This window comes from Ischnura elegans, chromosome 3 (assembly GCF_921293095.1).
Source record: "Ischnura elegans chromosome 3, ioIscEleg1.1, whole genome shotgun sequence".
Classification (NCBI taxonomy): domain Eukaryota; kingdom Metazoa; phylum Arthropoda; class Insecta; order Odonata; family Coenagrionidae; genus Ischnura; species Ischnura elegans.
The window spans coordinates 7711046-7732188 of record NC_060248.1 but is presented as its reverse complement, the minus strand read 5'-3'; the positions used below and the strand labels follow the sequence as shown (position 1 = coordinate 7732188).

General features: G+C 39.9%; 1 protein-coding gene across 1 annotated transcript in view; it reads left to right on the top strand.

The window, feature by feature from the left end:
* The window catches only part of LOC124155407 (partitioning defective protein 6), a 152245-nt gene extending 133300 nt beyond the window's left edge, over nucleotides 1–18945 (top strand). Inside the window, exons 3-5 of the mRNA XM_046529195.1 lie at nucleotides 5568–5755; nucleotides 10810–11091; nucleotides 16741–18945. Of these exons, the coding sequence (XP_046385151.1) occupies nucleotides 5568–5755; nucleotides 10810–11091; nucleotides 16741–17208 (938 nt within the window). The 3' untranslated portion in view covers nucleotides 17209–18945. The remainder of the gene's footprint in view (nucleotides 1–5567; nucleotides 5756–10809; nucleotides 11092–16740) is intronic.
* Nucleotides 18946–21143: the final 2198 nt, after the last annotated feature.

Genomic DNA, 21143 nt, shown 5'->3' with positions numbered 1-21143 from the left:
CTAGTTTAAATCTTATTTTGTGTCCTGCAATTTTCCTGGTTGTGTATCATCTTCGCATTCATTGTTTGATTCTTTGCATTCATTCATTGATTCTTAAACAGCTTGCAAACACTAATTTCTTTCTGTGCAGAATTCCAGGATCCTTTTTTCCTCTTCCTTCATTTCCATTTCCTGATCCATATTTTCCTGTTCGCCTGGCCTTTGTTCGTTGACCATGCCATCACGGCGCCAATGACTTAAAGCACTCACTGATGGCTTCCTGCAAAGTCCACTCCGTCACGATTTCTGAGCGCCCCCTGTGCGCTTCTCCTGCAATTACGAGAACCACTCCTCCCGTTTCCGTGCCTCGAGTGTGATGGCCTCCCATGTGCATTTCCTCTCTTCGACGAACTCCCTCGCTCGCGTGACCCATGGCCCACGAAAAAGATCACGAAGGGGAACAGTCACCTAGGTACCTGCCTGCCTATCTGCCTGCCTGGTACATTCATTCTAGGAAGTAAAAAAAACATTCTCAATTCGAGAGGCCTCCACTCGACTCAAGGCCCTCTCTAATAGCGTGTACGGACTTTTATTTTATTGTAATTAATAGTAGCGGGCGTAACTTGGTGGAAATCTATAATCGCAGGATTAGAAGGATCAACAACTTTGCTATTTCCACATAGTAACTTATTGAGACCGACCATGGTTTCGTTACAGAGTAACATTATCAAGGTCCTTGATACTGTTTCTCTGGAGATGCAGGGTGTCCCATTTATCTTGACCACCCTAAATAACTTTTTGTCCATATTCAAATTCAAAAATGTGTCAAGCAAATTTTCATTAACCGTCAGGGGGACATTAATCAGCATGATTTCCTTCCTTGTAGCTTTGTTATTTAGAAAGATATGAACAGCGGTATGTCTTTTTTTAAATGGCACCCTATATTTTTTATTCAGCAATTCATTTCCTCTCCTAAAGACTTATTCAAAAATTTAGCACAGTGGACTATTAACATAAACGCAGTGTTATGAAAATATAAGAAACTCGTGTGACTTGTGTGCTTTTTACTACCTTTTCATTTGTTCACCGTCAACGTCAGCAAGTGGAGTAGTTCCAATACCCCCGTACCTGCACTAAGCGCTAGTGAGTCAGTCATTTTTCATAACACTGCGTTTATGCTAATGGTCCACTGTGATACATTTTTGAATAAGTCTTTGGGAGAGGAAATGAATAATGTATATCCAATAATAGCTCGAGAAGTATGGAATGGATCGAGAAACGGAAAAATACTGCTCTATTTATTTATTCATACTCCATAGCAATCAACGATGATAAAAAAATTGACGAACAAGCCCGCTAGGCAGGTACTCGAAAACTCCTTAATTCCTCTGAAATTGGACCATTTATTCTGTTGTTGCACGACTTTTCTTCCGATTCCGGACCATCGTGGGGTGATGGTGACCAGATTCCTTGCTCAATGCGTCTGCGGGAAACGTTTGCGGACGAATCAATGAGAAGGGGTCAACCGCCGGTGACCATGTCAAGCAGAAGATTGGTCCAGTGGTGGGATCTATCCTCTGATTGATGAATTCCTACTGCTCACCTGATCACGGTTATGACTTCCCTCAGGTCAACGTCGATCCTGAATGCCGCTCTTGAGACGGTGGTGACTTGCTTGTGAATCCGACCTCATGTCGGGTGAAAACTTTGGGAGCCATTACATTTGCGGTCGCCTTTGTGACTCCTTTGTTAAAATCAAGGACATGGTTTTTGAATAGTACTCACGCTGTCGGCTAAGGAGTTGTGGCTAATGATGGAAATTATTCTTATGTTAGCATCAACGTTGTCAGCAAAAGCGTGTAATAATTTAGGAATATTAATGTTAGTTTGCGTTAAATAAATTTTTAATGAAATCACAAAACAAAAATTACTGAAATATTCATAGTTGTGTTTACACAGTCTAGATTAGGGGTCTCCAAAATACGGCCCGCGCACTCGTTTCACGAATCGAATATCGTATACTGCAGTAAGCGGCAAATTTGCTATCCAGCCCGCGGGGCGATTCGGAACTTGGAATGTGACCCTCATGGCCTAGTAAATTGGAGACCCCTCGTCTAGATCTATTTTGCATCAACGAGCTTTGTGCACACCACGTGACTTTCCCATTCCACTCCGTTGTCGGAGGGCATGAGCTGTAGTAGTCGCGGAGAATCCGAAAAGTGGGAAGCCCAGCTCTGTAGGGTGTTTTTAATAAGTGGCGATGGGCATTCGCGAAGGAAAATAGCTCGAGGTGGCTTTTAAACGAGTGGCAGTCATTACGGCAGCAAGCAAACCGTGGCCGACTGCATGTGCCAGTGTCGATGACCGCCAAGTCCAGCGGTCTTCTCCGCTCGAGATTTCGCGATTAACAATGAGGAGGCGAGTGCGCGGCTCTATGTTCATATGTTTTAATAGGACGGTTGGTTGCCCTCGGTCGACTCCTTCCGAGTGTAAATGAGCGTGCACACGACGAGGCCAACCGAAAACAAGCGAACCGATGCGCACGCGTGCTCTATCGGCGCGGAAATGACGTGAGTGTGTGGGAGCGAATTGCTGTTGCCTAATCTATAATGATGGTTTTGGAAATGATAACGTATATTTATGCATCCACGTTGTCAAATTCAAACCCCATTGTTAAATGTGTATTATTTTTAGTCAATCGCAGCAACGAGTACAGATCTCCTTGTGGCCAACCCATCAATCATTCCTGTAGTGTGTATACCGTAAGTTGGCGCACGGGCCCGCGAAGTACCTGAGCCGCGAGCAAAGGAGGGGAGGAAATGACCGACAAAAAAACTGTATGGGACCGACAGACACTGGTAGCTGGCGGGTCCGTTCGCCCGTTCCTCTCCTCCCCCCGACGAAGGCAACTATCGCCTCTAATACAATTATTAACTTTTTTAATTTCTCATGATTAGAGATCGTGAGAGTGAAAATCGCAAATGGGATAAATGCGACATAGATGCGGTGACTGGACGTTTATGATATTTTTACGCAAATTTGCCTTTTCGACGGCAAAATTCGTAATTTTGTGCCTTGCGCAGTTTAAATGCTCCGCCGACACTCACCGCTTAAAGAAAGTGAGCGACTGGCCAGCTGCTAGTTGGCTGGGACTCTACGTGGCCGCGAACTACAAGTGGGCGTGGGCAAGCTACACCTCCGCCACTATACGTCTTATTCCTTAATTTATTATTTTTCTACATCATAATTATGTAAAATATTCTGTATTTTGTCATATAACTGTGTTTCACTACATTTCATCGTCATCTACCTCGTTATGGAAATAAAAAATAGACGCTACAAAATGCGATAAACTGTAATAGGAAGTGTGATAAAATACAAACGAAAGTGCGATTTTCACGTATCTCTACTCATGATATCTCAATCAAAATAGCATATTTGTAAAGTACTAAAAAAAGCTAAGAAGAATGATACAAAACACGAAGTGCTCCGATCATAAATAACGAAATGGTCGAAAGTTAAAACAAAACATACAGTATAATGGCTAAAAAATAACTTTCATTGGATTGATTTGCTGCTTTGGATATTGCTTCATTGGATTGGATTGATTTCAGTGTGTTAGTTTGGCCGGGCATTTATCAAAGTCCTTCATTGTTCGGGGGAGAAAACGAATTCCTATCCTTTTGGCAAAATATCTCTCATATTTTATCGGTACGCTCGGAAAGCAGATAGCGGGTCATTCTTGCTGCATCCAATTCCTTTGTGGAGGAGGCTGTGAGAGCGATGGTCTCCCATCTGAAGCGAGTTTTCCTTCCCCCAAAATATGTGCGTTATCAACTCTTAGTTTAGTCTAACTCCTTCACGTTTTGATGATGCTGAGTTCCTCTATGCGCGCTGCGCCAATGTAATTATTCCTGAATATGTGCACTCATCGCCGAAAATAAAGGAACGGGTTCCTATCATAAAATCTACAATAAATGGTCAAAAATGTGCAAAGAATCTCGAGTCATAAATTTACCATTTTTCACACTAGATGGTTCTGTTAAATTTGTTGTTATCAGTTATATTTATGAATTTATTTTTATTTTTCGTACACCCAATCCTAAAGTAGTCAAAGAGGCCTTTTACATCGGGTTTATAAACCAAGGGTTAGACAAAAAAGTGCAACTAAGAAACAAAAACAGCAGAAAAAACGCTCTTGCTGAATATGTAAAAATCATCGCATATCGCCATAATTTCAATGGATTACTATTTTGCATTGTCGTATACGTTACGTGTGGGAATCTAAATTCATTGTCCACGCCACCGTCGCTTTTATTTAGTTACTTGGTTTTTCAAAAAAATAGGCTCTATCCATTTTGAAACTTGTGTAGTATTTCATTGTATATTATATACTGTACCTACCAGTTTATCAAATCCAAAATCAGTGAAGAATACATTTTACACTGGGTTTATAAACAAAGGGTTAGATAAAAAAGTGCAACTGAGAAACAAAAACAATAATTAAAAACGCTCTTGCTGTGTATGCACTAATCACCACACATTACCTAAAGGTCTGGTTACACGGTACATTAACACGCACAAGTTAATGTCTGTTTGCATGAATGATTTTTGTGGACCGGAACGGAACATGTACGAATGCATGAACCAAATTAGAACTGGCTCTATTTTCTGTTCATGCATTCGCACTAGTTGGGTGGTTACATGGTACATTTTCATGTTCATTCATGCATTCATACATTTAGACATTAACCCGTACGTGTTAATGTACCATGTAAACAGGCCTTAAGTTTCAATGGATTACTTTTCGATTGTCATCAGTGAATTAGTTTGAATTAATAAAAAAAACTCTTGAGATGTTACTATAAATATTTACTGAAGGCACTCCTTATTGGCTGCTACTATCTTGAGAATTTGGATAAAAAAGAGGAATTCTATAAATTTTTATTTTATTTGAAATGGGATTCCAAAAATTGCTAAATTTATATCCCGTGTCTCGTTAAAAAGTATTTTTTAGTAAGCCTGATGTCCCAGAAGATTTTGAAATAGCATTTTATTTGGTGCTACATATTATCCCCTTTTATCCAGTGGTCCATTGTGATGATCTGTTCAGTCACAGCACACTTGTCGGGTTGCACAAGCCGAAAATGCCTCGAATGATCCTTAACATTAGGTGTGTTACATTAGGCCCCAAAAATAATGCATAAACTATCACCTCAACGGAAGAGACAATGATATTGTGTTATCTGATTTTTGAGATATTCTACTTAGCATCAGCAATTTTGTTTGTAAAAAAAATGAGGTAATAATTCAGATCCGGAATATGGCTGTGAAGTCAGACCCGTTATCAAAATTTTTGAAAATGATTCAGTTGATGGAAGAGAAAGATTAAGTTACGGCGAAAAATAAGTCGTCCATCCATTTTTTCATAACTTAAAATTGCCCTACCAGTCTCTCCCCCACGTAGCATTGGCCGCATTTGCCGGAGATCTGATGGACTGTTGTGGTCATTAGGCCAACGGGATCTCTCTCCTTCACTAATTGATCTCTCAGGTTACTAATTGTTTGATGGAATGTTTTTTTGGCAGGTGAAAGCCTGGAGGAGTTGAATGGCTACGGGACGATGAAGCCGCAGAGGACGCTGATATCATCGCTGTTGCAGCTGGGCAGTGGAGGCCACGGGACGGTGCCCAGGGGTCTGCTGTCCAAGGGCCTCCTCACCCACCACCCTCTCGGACACCACCTCAGCATCTCAAACCCTCACGACTTCAGACAGGTAATTGTTTATTTAATCATTCATTCAGTGAGGAAGAGCTAATTTGGCCTTTACAGTAAATCTTATGAGCTTTGATAAAAATAAGCTATAAAAATACTATAAAAAGAATAAAAAATTGAAACTACTTTTCGAGTCTGCATCTTATATTTTCCATAAGGCTTTTAAGGGTCCAGGGAAGAGGTATGCAATACTTGTAATATTTTAATCTTCCTGCGAAAGTGGCGGTGAAATTCACATGAATTACCATGAGCCGAACTAAAAATTTGGCTTTGCAGGCTGACTGCTATGCCGATCACAGTGGTGCAGCGAGGAGGGGTTTTTGGGGGTTAAACCCCCATCCACCCCCAGAGCTCAGAGAAATTTTTAAGTTAAATCCATTTTACTTAATTGGATTGATATTACTAATAGAATAGTGTAAGGAATAATAAAATGTCCCTCAGAGCGCTGTAAAACTCACCATTTTGAACCGTTTATCTTAAAAGTCCGCAATTTACTAATCTTGCACCTACCGCTTAAGCCTGAATCACACGATCATTTTTTTTCGTCGCGAAAGTAATCACTATCGCGATCACTTTTCCCGTCGCGAAAAGCAATCGCTCTTGTGATCATTTTTCTGAATCACACGGTCACTCCCGCCGTCGCTTTTCGCATCATTTCCGATATCACAGCTCGCTGTCATAGGACCCACATCCAGTGGCGGCGCGTGCGTATACGCATGTTAGCAAGTGCACACCCAAAGATGAATAAATTATAAAAGAATACTATTCCTTTGCAACGCGAAGGATAAAAGTACTGTCTGCATATGCAAGAAACATGAGCCTCCGAACGCTACAGCTATCTCCTTTTCGAATTCACCGCTCTACAAGTGTGCGATCCCGTGGCATCATGCCGGGCGCATTTTCGGTCTAGGTGCGATCGCTTGATGGAGCTCTGGCGGGACGAGGTAAGCGGGGGGGGGGGGGGGTATGTGCTGTTCAAAGGGGCGATGGGAGCAGACTCAAAACCATGCGAATGCGCACGCGCATGTTTTTGGTGACTGACTAGCAGGTAGTGTAGTGGTGTAGCCGCCACCTACACTACCTGCGCCCAGGATCCTAGTCCGTCTACAGAGCCATCTGTATAGCCGTTTTCTACACTACTTCCTCATAGGGTGTAAGGAAAAGAGAATGAATTTCAACTACCGTCACTTGTATAGGTGTGTTGAGAATAATTATTTTCATGCATGCTAATATTATTTCTGTTCATGCAATTTTAAGGGTAGAGTGTACCAGTGATGTGTTTTGCTTGCTATGTATTCTATTACGACGAAATATGACGCTCATGGATTAGGATTAACATAATATAATTAAATCATCCTATATCTGCTCTAATGCACACCCTAGATAAATTACCACCAGCCGCCACTGCCCACATCACGATATTATATAGCGTGTTTGTTTATTTATGCCGTTCCCACAATTGTCAAACTTAACGCTGCAATCGCTCCATAGGGGAATGCGTTCCGATTGGCTGATATGGGGTTTTAGCGACGGAAAAAGCGACCGGACGAGTGATGAAAAATAGCGATGGGAATCCACATCGCGATCGCCATCGCGAAAAACAATTGCCGCCGACGATCATTTTGCGCAGTGCTAGTGATCACTTTCGCGACGAAAAAAAAAATGATCGTGTGATTCAGGCTTTATCGTGGAGGGTATTCCATGCCCCCATACACACCGGTATTAGTTGCACCTTAACCCCCCTCCCTCCAGCCTTAATTTCCAGCTGCCTCCCTGGCTGACCAGGCTTTTGATTTTCCATTGCAATTGTACAGAGGCTCATGGTATGAGATTTGAGGTTCATCCAAGTGGCAATGCAAGGGACAAAGGACTTATATGAAGTGAAAACCTTTGCTAAAGCAGTGATGCAATTGTTTCGTGTGATGACGTCAGGTGAATGAAGGGAGGTGTTGGATGTTGATCCCTCCCACCCCCCCTACGGCTCAACTGATTCAAAACTAGGGGGTTGTACCCTCTGATATTCAACAGGGGGTGAAATTAAGGGAATTAAATATCATTAATTTTAATTATTAAAATTAAAATATATCCGTCATGTGCATTGTTTTTAAAATGCTTTTAAATAGTTTAGAAATCTTGTTTCTATGGTTTATTCTATTTTGAAGCTAAAGAGAAAATGGAAAGATGAAAATGAAAAAGATCAAAAGAAAATTATCTGGGAGATTCGGTTTCGAATCCTGGTCAAGGCAAATGATTTTTTCTCTGTGGAATTTTTGGACAATTTGTGCATTGCGGGTGACTCCGTAAAGTGTTCTCCATGGCTAGTCCTAGTATACTTCAATTAAAATAAAACAAATCTGCACAAGTCAATGGATCTTCTAATGGCAGCCGAAAGTTAACTTTAATGTTGTAAAAAAAATCCCAAAAATATTTCATCCAAAAATCTTATCTTAGTGCGACTGTACGTGAAACACGGATATCCTCAATAATGAAAAATGTCAAATTTCCAGTGGAAATTGCACCTGCTTTGTCGTTTTTCATTATGTCACCTTTCCACTCCATCTCGCCTGAAACCTCAGATTATATCCTCAATATGTCATGGCTCTATCCTGAGTAGTCTGGGCCGTGCATCAATGACTGAGTGAATCGGTCAGTCAGTCAGGACATCGTCCTTTATCTAGTGGAGTTCATAAGTTAAAAATACATATTCATTCATTGAAAGCTAGGTTAGAGCTAAACAAGAAAATATGCTAACAATTTGGCAACTAAAAATAGGCGGGAAACTTTGATTTTCAATGTAATGAACAAGTCAAGAAACTCTAGGTAAAAGCAATGTCAGGGCATTTATTCTATTTATTATTGGCTTGGTCATAAACTCAAGATAGCAAAGGAATGAGGGACTCTTGCTATGACTGTAATCCTCTCCTCTTAGTGCCAGCTGATGTCAGCTGTGGCTAACCCTCTGCGACGAAAGAACCTAATTTAATGCACAGGTTTTACTTGTAATTGCTGTCTATGTGTCATATTGACAACCTGACTGTTTAGATTGTTCCCCAAGTGAGCACATCTGTAATTACTGAGCTGTGCAACGTGGATGTTCAACTTCTCATCTGGGCGCACCACTACTCTGTGACAAAAGACAAGCTGATTAGGAGATATCAGATGCCATTCGTATACCACACATTGAGCTTTGCATCACTTGACCTCTTCAGAAAGTGTAGGGTAAAAAGTCCACCCCACCTGGCATCTGGAGTGTAACCTTATGGGTGTGAGAGATTTCCAATTCCTGGAGTCAAGGGGAGATTAAAGTCGTTCTTCTGGGGTTGAGGGGAAGTCAACTATGTTCCCTGGCCTCTGGAGGGTGGGCAGTGCAGGTTGTCGCCGTGTTAAGGAGGGCACGACTTACGGTGCTATCTTCTTACGGAGGACAAGGAGCTGAGGGCTCCCCTCAAAAGGGTTTGCTGCATAGCTGAAGCTCCCTCCCGTCCCTGACCCATTCGTGTTCTTCATTCTGTGAGGTATGACCCCCCTTTGCATGGTGTATCACCCCAAGAGCATCAATGAAGGGAACGGTGAAGTCAATCAAAACAAGGCATTTATTTACACCAGGCGTAAAAACGTGCCAAATAAAAATCATTGGCTGAGCCAGCATTCAAACCCTGGTCTCGGGATTGCCGGTCGGGTATGCTGCCAGTTACATTACCAAGCCATCTTCCATGTTCTAACCCAGTGTAAGCCTAATGATTTTTTCGTTGTGAATTTCACCCCTGGCATATAATGGAGCACTGGTGTGCGTGACTGAGTGCAAAGCTACTTGTTTAATGCAGTGCTTAGGAAGGTATTTATTGTTTCTGCATCAATCTGCATGCACAGAATGTACTCTTCCTTGCAACTGTCTCATCATTCTGCCCTCTTCACTCAACCTCGGATGAATGTTAATGACCCTCTTTGTCCACGGCTGCATCTTCCACACTCATCCCTCAAAGGCGACAAACCTGTCAACAGATCAATTCACTGGGCATTTCAACGTTAGTGCCCAATATGTTAGTTATTATGGGAATGACAGGACGACTGCATTGGGGCCGATGTGGCAATCAGAGTTGCTTTGTTTACGTTATGTTCTTATAATTAATGGTTAACATATATCTCCCAGTTTTTTTCAATGTAATCCCTACCTTGAATGTGACAACTTCATTTTCAAAACATTGGCCAGGAAATAATCTACTCTTTTATTCGTCAGTCCTAGAGAAATATAAAAAATAAGCATAATAATATAATTTATCATCAACCTTTTTTTTTTTTAAGAAGCCATTTTCTCTCTGGCGTGTTGGTCTGGAAAATATAATAATTCTTTACATCAAAATTATGCCATAGTGTCATTGAATTCCTTCACTTTCGTCAGAGCTGATATCAAAGGGTAAATGTTAAAGTCATATGTTATGTTAAATGCTTTCTGCAATGTTGATTTTATTGATTTTCAGTCTCTATTGTTTTTCTTTTTATTTATTTCTGTATGATTTTTAATGGATTGCTTATAGAATTCAATATTTGATTAGCTCTCCAAACCCTTACCTGATATTGTTGCTATGCATTGTCATTCTTCCTTTCAAAAAATTCAAATGACAGAATGTTCTCAGATTTAATTGTTAAAAACATTGGAAGAATTTTATTATTTTCATTAATGTGTGTAATCATTTAAAAATTATGTTTCTTTAGGAATGCTGAATGTTTTATGTGTTTGGTTTCCATAATGGTTTTTGTATACTATCAACCTAAATATTTCAACGATATTCATACTACTTATAGTTTTGTACTTTGTTATTAGCCCTGATGAAGGTGAATTAATTTATTGAAACATTTTTATCATTTTGAAGTTGAGATTTATTATTTAAACTGACCAACACTCCAGAGATAATTTAACTAAACTAAAAAATAGCATGTTGGTGAACTGTTCCACCTTCTTTATTTTGTGGCCTTGTTCAATCATGTGGAGCTGTGACATAGTTTGATTCCATGCGCTTATTTGTGGAATAAAATGGTCCAATCTCTCCCTTGCAGGTGTCAGCCATAATAGACGTTGATCTTGTGCCCGAGACCTGTCGAAGAGTGCGTCTGCTGAAACATGGCTCAGACAAGCCTCTAGGGTTCTACATCCGCGATGGCACCAGCGTGAGGGTGGCCCCGGGGCCTGGGGGCGGAGGGGGGCTGGAGAAGGTGCCTGGCATCTTCATCTCGCGCCTTGTGCCTGGAGGGCTTGCAGAAAGCACTGGCCTCCTGGCAGTCAACGACGAAGTCCTGGAAGTCAACGGAATCGAAGTGGCCGGGAAGACATTGGATCAGGTGGGTATTTCCATGAGCACGCTCTTTTGTGGAAAGGGGAAATGCTGTTTGTTGTTGTGTTGTGAGACTAGCGAAAGGCACCATATGAAATTCAGCGGGTGTTGGAGACTAAAATATACCTATACTATTATTAAAGCAATGCCATTTACTCTTGATTTTGTTAGCCTTTCTTCAGGTGCAATATTGGAATTGCTGAGTTCAGGTGCAATGTTCCTGACAGGCGCAGATGTGAAAAAATATTATTTACTCTTAGCAAGGCTTTAGTAGTGGTAAACCTTTCGAGTTTAAAGCACCATTATTAGTGTAGTCGAACACTTACATGATATCGTCTGTGCTTTGCATAGACCCGTTTAAATGCCGTCATGTTACATGGAAGGTTAAGTACAGAATTATCACACCACTTATGTAATGTATACATCACATACATAGAGTTTTTTAAAATTTGTCTTTAATGCATTTTTATGCCTGGTCTATACAATTGATTTTATAATTGAGATGTAAAGATATATTTATGGTGACAGAAGTACAAGAATAATATATGTATTGAGTTTAGAAAAAATTAATGACGAAATTTACTTAGGAATTGCTCAATTCTTGGCCATTGACATAAATTTCCAATCAAGTGAAAGTAATTAAAAAATGCAAATGAATGAAGTTCTGCAGGGAATTCGATACTATTCTTATGGGAGTCAGTACAAATATTATATTGATTAGTTGATAATAAAAAATAAGGAATTTTATTCGAAATTTCTTACTGATTTCATTTCTCATAATTGGTTGTTAAGTACATGCACGGTAACACTGCTGTGAGACAGGCGTGGTGTTCCACGAGTGCTGCCCCACCTTACTCACTTTGATTCACGGGCGTTGTCGCCATAGGGGACATGGGGGACGCGTCCACCCCAATATTTGAAAAGTCAGTTTTGTCCCCCCCCCCCATGAATTGTATAAAAAAATTTAATATGACCCCATTTGTCCCCCCCCCCCCCCCGTAGTGTTGATGCTGGCGAAGCCAATGCTTTGATTGGAAATATATTTATTATCAGAGTACCTCTTCAAGTTAAACGTAGGTTTGGGTGGGGAGCATTTGCAAATTATTCCAGCCATCTTCTCTCCTTCCATGGAGACTTCCCTCTTCAATTCACAATGAAGCCCTCCTCCCTTCATCCTATCTATTCTTCTCCTTCCCCTCCCTCCCTTTGCCAACGTTCTACCCTCTGCCAACACTACCCCCCCCTCCCCCACTCAGTCCTGGCTCAATCCAAACCTTCTGTCTTCACCTTGAAGCTTCCTCTCCTCACCCACCATATCCAGCACTTTGTAGTTCCTCCTTCTTCCCACTGTGTTTTTTTTGTCCTCTTTCATGTTAATGTGTTGGCTGGAGTTTTAAAGGATATGCAGGTGATTTACTGCAACTCATTTAATTGGGGTCACTTGTAGATCATCTGAAGACGTTACACTCAGGTTAAAAATGACATGGAAACTATTCCTATGGTTAGTTATTTCATTGCCATCAGCAATATTTACCCAAAATTTGGATGTTTTTGACTGGATAGCACCCCACTAGAAAACAAAGAAAATCCCATTAAAAACCTGTAATTCAAAGGGAATATTTTAATTGCTACACATAGGATATCCTTGTATGATGTTAGGCACGATGTGGTGGAAGTTCGTAATATTGTTGAAATGACACATTGCAATATTTCCACTTATAGATTTATTTTACACTACGCGTTTCGTCGTTACAGCGACATTTTCAAGTGTGAAAAAAGTCTTAAAGATTTTCCTTATATATCATGGTGCTTGAAGGGAGGGGGGGAGTAAGATGGAGAATGGGGTTTGGGTGACGAGAAGTGAGCATATTGAGGGCTGTGGGGGGGGGGGGGGGGGGGGGTTGGAAGGTCGTTTTTAGGGTCTCGAACTGTAGGAGGGTGAGGGGGAAGGAAAGAAAGAAAGGTTCTAGGATGGGTGAGGGTACCCCGCACTCGTTCACTGTCTTCTTTCGGGTTGTGGTTGTCAGGATAGCGTCCTCGCCCAGATGATCTTCTCCTCCTGGGTAGTTGACCTCGTGTCCTTCTTCTACTGTTCTTCTGCGGTGTGAAAGTGGGGGTGTAGTGTGGAAAGGGTTTGTACAAAATTTTTTTAAAAAACCTTTGGATATAGTAACGTATTTTTTTCGGGGTCAACTGTGACGGTTGGGAATCTAGGGTCCAAACATGTGTCAAGAAAAAAGGGGGGGGCGGCTGGGAATGACTTTTGGCATTTCATGGGAGATCTGTATTTTGTATGTGTCTGTGTTTTTGATATTGTATCGCCTTTTGATATTGTAGCGGAGATTTTCATGGATAACTTGGAGAAGAAAATCTTTAGCTCAAACCTAACCATGACCAATAGCATTATATACTGGTATAGATATGTAGACGACATCTTATGCTGCTGGGGAGGAACTGAAAGACAACTTAACACCTTCTCTAACTTCCTGAACTCTTTACACGGTAATATCAACTTCACCATTGAAGTGGAGAAGGACAACAGCATCAATTTCTTAGATTTAACTATCAAAAGGGTGGAGAAGAAACATTGTTTTTCTATATACAGAAAGCCCACATGTACCGACATAGTGATTCCAGCAGACTCTCAACATCCCACAACACACAAACTCTCCAGCTTCAGATCCATGGTACACAGACTAGTGAATATTCCTCTCACAGAAGAAAATTTCCTCAGAGAACTTAACACCATCAAAACAATAGCGACTCAAAGTCATTCCCAGCTGCCCCCCCCTTTTTTCTTGACACATGTTTGGACCCTAGATTCCCAACCGTCACAGTTGACCCCGAAAAAAATACGTTACTATATCCAAAGGTTTTTTAAAAAAATTTTGTACAAACCCTTTCCACACTACACCCCCACTTTCACACCGCAGAAGAACAGTAGAAGAAGGACACGAGGTCAACTACCCAGGAGGAGAAGATCATCTGGGCGAGGACGCTATCCTGACAACCACAACCCGAAAGAAGACAGTGAACGAGTGCGGGGTACCCTCACCCATCCTAGAACCTTTCTTTCTTTCCTTCCCCCTCACCCTCCTTCAGTTCGAGACCCTAAAAACGACCTTCCAACCCCCCCCCCCCCCCCCACAGCCCTCAATATGCTCACTTCTCGTCACCCAAACCCCATTCTCCATCTTACTCCCCCCCTCCCTTCAAGCACCATGATATATAAGGAAAATCTTTAAGACTTTTTTCACACTTGAAAATGTCGCTGTAACGACGAAACGCGTAGTGTAAAATAAATCTATAAGTGGAAATATTGCAATGTGTCATTTCAACAAAAGGACATCCTGATAATACATCACTCATCATCATCATTATCTGCAGTCAACAATCCTAGGATCGTTTTTACGCTGCTCTCTCCGTTCTGCTCTCCTATCTTCTAGCCTTTTTTTGAGAAGTATTTTTCATCCTTCTCTTTCACTTGATAATCCGTCCTATATTACTCACGAGGTGCCGTCCGTTGCCCTTCGTTACACCCCACTGTCCTATGACGATTGTCTTCATCAGGCCTTCATGCCTCTTGATGTTGCCAACTAAGATGTCCCGTCTTCTCCTCAGAGTTTTTAGAAGACTTCTCTTTTCTCCCATTCTTCTTAACACTTGCTCATTCAATCCATTCTATGTTCAATCTTCATGAGCACCACATTTCGAATGCCTCCACTCTTGACTTCTCTGCTGCTGTCAACGTCCAAGCCTCACTTCCACAGAGAAACATGCTCCAAACATAGCATCCGATGAATTGTTTCCTTACTTAGATACTTTTTTATGTAGAAAGCCCTCTTTGCCTGTGTTATTCTACTGATTACGTATATCTTTCTTGCTTTGTCCATCATTAGTTATGTGGTTTCTTACTGTGTAGTCTTTTTTTGTACATAATGTTTAATTTGTAATGTGTTATGTTTTATGCACACTGAATGGTCATAGAAAATGTATCACAGAAACTCATTTCTCATCTTCATTATAATTTAAGGGCGTGAGTATAATAAAATCAATGTGATCCAGCTCAGCCTCTGGAATTGGCTTTTCTGCTGGTGCCTCTTCACATTATTCAAATACAGTGAAACCTCTATTTTACACTTTTGAATGGACCACTGACAAAAAGTGCAAAATTGAGGATATTGTAAAATAGAGTGTCATTTTCTAAAGGCGGTATGGTTTGGGACCAGATAAAAATTGTGCAAAATCAGGGAAAATGTATAATGGGGGAATGTAAAATCGAGGTTTCACTGTATGTACCATTTGTACTCATTTTTTACAGTAAAATATGTTATAAAACTGTTTTACAATTGAGAAACATCTGAAATGTCATAATACTAAAAGCTACAGCAAAATTTTCATTTTGCTGCTTTTTTTCTAGCTGCATTTTTTATAATCCTTGTTTATTTTTTCATCATACACTAATGGTTTATGATTACCATAATATTTCCCTGATGATTTATAGCAACTGTTAATTATTGTTGAACTTCTCATCTTCTTCTCTCAGTTTGGCTTTGTTTTCTTTGCATTTATTTTCAACATATTCCTAGCCATTGTTTTTCCCATATCTATTAGAATTATCCTCAGGTCTTGTTGTCTCTGCTGTGATATTGGCAATTTGCAACGTGCTAAGTTTTTCACCATGGGATTCCCATTCTCTTTGATTTTAGTGATAACTTTCTCAATGAGCACATGAAATATTACAGGGGACAGGGCACACCCTTGTCTCACCCCTTTCCTTATTCTCACTTCTTTTCAGCTGGGCCCAGATTTAAACAAAGCAATTAAGTATTCTTATAAATTAATGAATACTTTCCAACACTGAGGTTTTTTCAGGATTTCAAGCATTGCATTCTAGCCAAAATTATCAAAAGCTTATTTTGAATCTACTAGTGCAATGAAGGTGGCTTTAATCTCCACCATTCTCTTCTCTACAAGCAGCCCAAGAGTTCTTGTGCCCTTGTTTTTCCTCAATCTGAATTGGTCTTCATCCACAACTCTTCTCCTATCCTTTCTATTTTCCTATTTGAAGATCCTCGTTTATATCTTTGCTGTTTGTGCGATTAGTTTTATGGTCCTAAAATATCCACATTTCACTGCTCTCTTCTTGGTAGTAGGAATGATAATTATCATTACTTAATTATAATTTACTTTGTGGAGTCTCTTCGTATTATTTCCTGTCGTGAACATGTCACATATGGTAATGTAAAGGGAAGTTTATGTCCCCTCTCCTTAATCTCTGGGAATATACTCAATTCCTGAGGTATCCTTTGGTCCTCAATTGCTGTTGTCTTAAATGTAACCATCTATAAACAATTTACGATCAAAATCTTAGGCCTCTTTTGTCATAATTTGTTTCTTTGACATAGAGTAAACAGTACACAATTTTATTATTTTAAATTTTCCTCCAATAATAGCAGTTAGTCTAAATTTCTAAATTCGATTTGCTCTTGATTTATCAGCTAAAATGGCCATATTAGGCATTCTAGGTAGGCAGAAAAGTTCAGGTAATCTGTTGTTTGACGTCTTTTCCCTAGGCATAAAATTTACCCCCACACAATCTCCCCTCTGCTATTATATATAATCCTTACTATTGCTCATTATCTCACTCATTCAGGTCACGGACATGATGGTGGCCAACAGCTCCAATCTCATCATCACGGTGAAGCCGGCCAATCAGAGGACGACGGGTCCCAGGGCCCCCAGGCGAGGGTCCTTCTCTCGCAACTCGCAGCTGTCGTCCGCTTCCACGCAGTCAGGGGGCACGGCCGGCACTGGCACGGCAACCACCGTCTCGGAGGAGGCGGACGAGGAGGACGATGACCACTTTGACCGGGACGAGATCCTCGACTTGACGGGTGTGACGCTGGACGAGAGCAGCATGAGTGGGGGGGGAGCGGAGGAGGGGGCCGAGATGGTCGAGGACTCCCCGCCTCCCCCGCCACCGACGGTGCGGCACCCTCCCCCTCCCCCTCCACCCAAGCGACCCGCCCCACACGCCCGGAAGGCACCTGCAATCCCCACGTCGGGCGTTGCGGACGACAGCATTTTGTCCTCGGAGCAAGAGGGGATCCTGCATCTGTGACTGAGGCCGCCACCGTTGCGTGAGGAGGGCTGATTTGCGTGCGTGGAGGAGAAGGTGAGGGGGACCGTGTTGCGTGAGCGTCTTCATCACTTTGCGTCTCATGCCTGCCTCCCGAATCCCCGTGGAAAACCTGCTGTCCCTCCACATCTCGGCACACGGAACTGATTGATTCAAGTGGACGTGAGATTGTCTTGGCCCATGGTTGTCGCTTCAAACCTCTCTCACTAGTCCCCCGTGACATGTTTTTTTTTTTCATTCTAAAATTCCATTCTGGTGAGATGCTTGTTATCACGTATTTGCGCAGGCATTCTTCTACTCATTTTTGTGGAAACATTCTGAACGTTGACACCATGCCATTGTATGTTTTGTTCATTTATTTTTGAGGCAATTCAATGCATCCTTTATTCTTCTTGGCAGCTTTGTTAATATCAGGGGAAACAACCACATTGTCATCATATCTTTAAGAGACTTAGCTTTTTTTCTGATTTCATCCATGCATGTTTCGAAATGGCCACAGGCTGTTTATTAAGTCATTGGCTTGTTTTATCCAGTCTCTTCTCTTGAGTGCCGTTAGTGTTTGTTTTGATATTTCATTCATGTTGGGATGAGACCTATGAAGATGTTGGTGGGTGATTGACAATTTATTTTCTTTTAGTAAGTCAATGCTCTGAGAAATTAGGAAAATTGTGTGTTATAAAAAAATGCTGGATGAGTTTTTTCTTGCTTATTAAACTCATTGAAGGTAGTTAAGTGATGTGCAATTGAGCTTGCTATGAGCTACTCTATCAGAAATTATATTTGCTGCTGCAGTTACCCGAACATTCATTGCTTGTTTTTCTTCCTGTGGTTGGGTCAAAGTCAAATTTTTCTCGACTCCTGTGCTTGAGGAAATGCATGGATGCGTTTGCAGCTAAGACAGTTTTTATCTCACCCATATGTGTTTGTTATGGGGGTAGGTGATTGTGATAAGCTGACAGTCGTAATGTCTTAAGTGATAGCAATATGTACTTACATCTAAAATAGTATTCAAGACTTTTTAAATTGCCTTCTGGAAAAATCGTGCTATATCTTACATTCCCATGTATATATGTTGTAAGTTGCTGAATGTGTCGTGTTGGTATGTGTTAGACTTCCATCGAAAGAGTGGATATCATGTTAGGATCGTGTATTTGAACACATAGGCATACATTCCATTGGATATAAATTTGTATTTTCTACTCTAATTTTGAAGTAGCTGATGATGCTCCTGGTGCCTTCGATAAGTCGTAAAATCAATTATATGTTTTATTAATCATTTCCAGGAGGTTTGTGTAACTGTTGATATTTCTTCAGATTTTAAGATGATGTTGGCAGAATTTTTCAGTGTTTTTTGTATGTGCTGATTGTACTTTTTTAAGGCCTCAACTTAACATATTTAGTGCCTTTCATAACATTCCCTCCATATCTCATTAATCAGTGTAACTTTGAAATAATATGCCATCATTTCTTTGTCTTAAACCCAACCGTGTGTATAATGAGCGATAGAGTGGATGTTATTTGGCGTACGTTTTCATATGATTGTGATTTATCTCCTGTCAAAGTCGTCATTGGCATTGAGTTCTATTATTCAAATCTTGTAAATTACAAGGCATTGAACTACTCCTGTGGGTAGTCTTTATTGAATTTCTGAAGTGGGTAATTCTTGTAGTATCTTTATCGTTTACCTTTCTTACAGAATAAAGCCTCTTATCGTTTGGATTCAGTAAGTTTTTGTTTGTACCATACCTCAAAATTGTGTGGAAAACCATTTATTCTCAATGTCTTAGCTTTTAAAATCCAGTGTCATCAAGTATTAAAGTTGCAGCTGAAGTTTGTAGCTTACTTATTTGTCATTCCAGGGATATCATTGGCTTCGTACTGAATTAAGACGTTGTCTACTTTTTAGAAAAGTAGAAATGTCGAATTACACTTTATAAAAAAGTATTGATACTAACATTCCTCTAAGTATACATTTTAAGCATTGGTTTCAATGAATTTATAGCATTTTTTTAATCATTTGATTGATTTTTACAATTCAGTCATCCATTTTAATGATACAATGAATTTTTTGAAATGAAATAAGATTTATTATATGGCCAGCAATTATTAAATTATGCAATGCATATATGACATATGTATATGATTATATAGAAATGGTTGGCTTTTATGTATTATTACAATATTGGTTAAATGGTGATGCATTGACTTTTACTGTTTGGGAAACAAGCAGATGTTATGTCATGGAAGATATTCTTATATGATAAACTGTTTATGTACGTGAATAAATAAATTAATAATTTTTTAAAAAATAAAAAGTAATTGTAATATCATTTTTAAATATTGGGTTATGAGTAAATTTTAATAGGCTTTCATGATTGTAGCTCATTACTACTCTAAATTTTAAAGATAGAATTTCAAACAATGCCTTCAGATATGCTAGTATGCAGAGATTAAGTTTCTTTCAAGTAGTTCCATATGTAGCTCCATATGTATGTATATCTCTATCTGTTGTATATTTTATTCTATCCACTTTTCTTCCTCCATATTTCCCAACTGCTTAACCTCGTTCCCTCTATTTATTGCACTTTCCATCATCTCCTTTAAACTCACTCTATCCAAGCTAATCCTGTGCGTACCCTCTTGAAGTCTTCCACCCACCATGCCTTGCACTTCATTGTTCCTCCTCCTCTCCCTCCACTCCACCTTCTCAATTTTCCTCCATGACCACGTATTAATAATAATAATAATAATAATAATAATAATTAGTGATGGGTCGATTCCAAAATTTTATCGATTCCGATCCCGATTCCGATTCTGACATTTCGATTCCGATTCTACCGATACCGATTCCATCGATTCTGATGCCATAGGCTCCAAGAAAAATGTCACTTAATTCCAGGCAACAAGAAAACCACTTTAAAAAATATTAATCTGTGAAAGAGTCAGTCAAACAAAAGCATCTTTCATATCATCACTATGTAATTAAAATATAATAGCTGAATTTCAAAACAGAACATTCCTGAAAAGTGATCTTACATGATAGGTATTACTTTAGAATATTAACACTCATGTTTAAATTTAAAATAAAAGTATCTCCTTTAATATCTATCTTTTATTGATAATATCTTATCATTATCAATAATGTCTCACAAATTTAGTCTCCTTTTACAGACTTTAAATTTTTGCTCAGATATAAAAGCATCTTCACTCTGTCAGCTGACAGAGTGAAGATGCTTTGCTTTGTAGGATAGCCTAGGATATCCTAGGATAAAGCCTGTTGCATTTTACATCACATATTTTTCCTGCAGATCTAAATGTCTTTCCCTGAACACAGTGGATGGCGGTATGGCAAGAAACCTCTTCGCTAATACTTTCAGCCTTGGGTAGGAGATACAAGTCTTTCAGTATTTCCCAGGGAAGGAATTTGGTGGTGCATTCATCTATGATAAATAAGCTCCACTTCAGCTTCAACAGTGTTTGCTATGGTGACTTTGGGTACTTTTCCAAATGCATCACTGTATCTTGACTATATACCTGTCACAGGCTCCCTAGTCTGCATTTGCTCCTTTGGAATATAAAAAGGATTTCCAAGTAGCACTTTTTGATCTCGAGTCGAGTAGAAAATTACTCGCAAGTATCGAGTCAATTATGATATTTTCTGAACCAGGCAATACAGCAATGCATACTACAATATATTCTACTCCAATTTTCTATGATGAATGTCTAGCCTAATATAAGAAGGAAAATATAATGAGGATCGTGCCCTATAATGAGCCCTGAGTATAGTAATTTTCACAGCTATAATAAAGATTACATACTAAGTATATGAATCATGTAATATTTGGCCCTTTCAAATTCTCAAGCAGAAAATCCAATTATTCTACATGCTCATCTAGCAGGTTTTGACATATTCATAT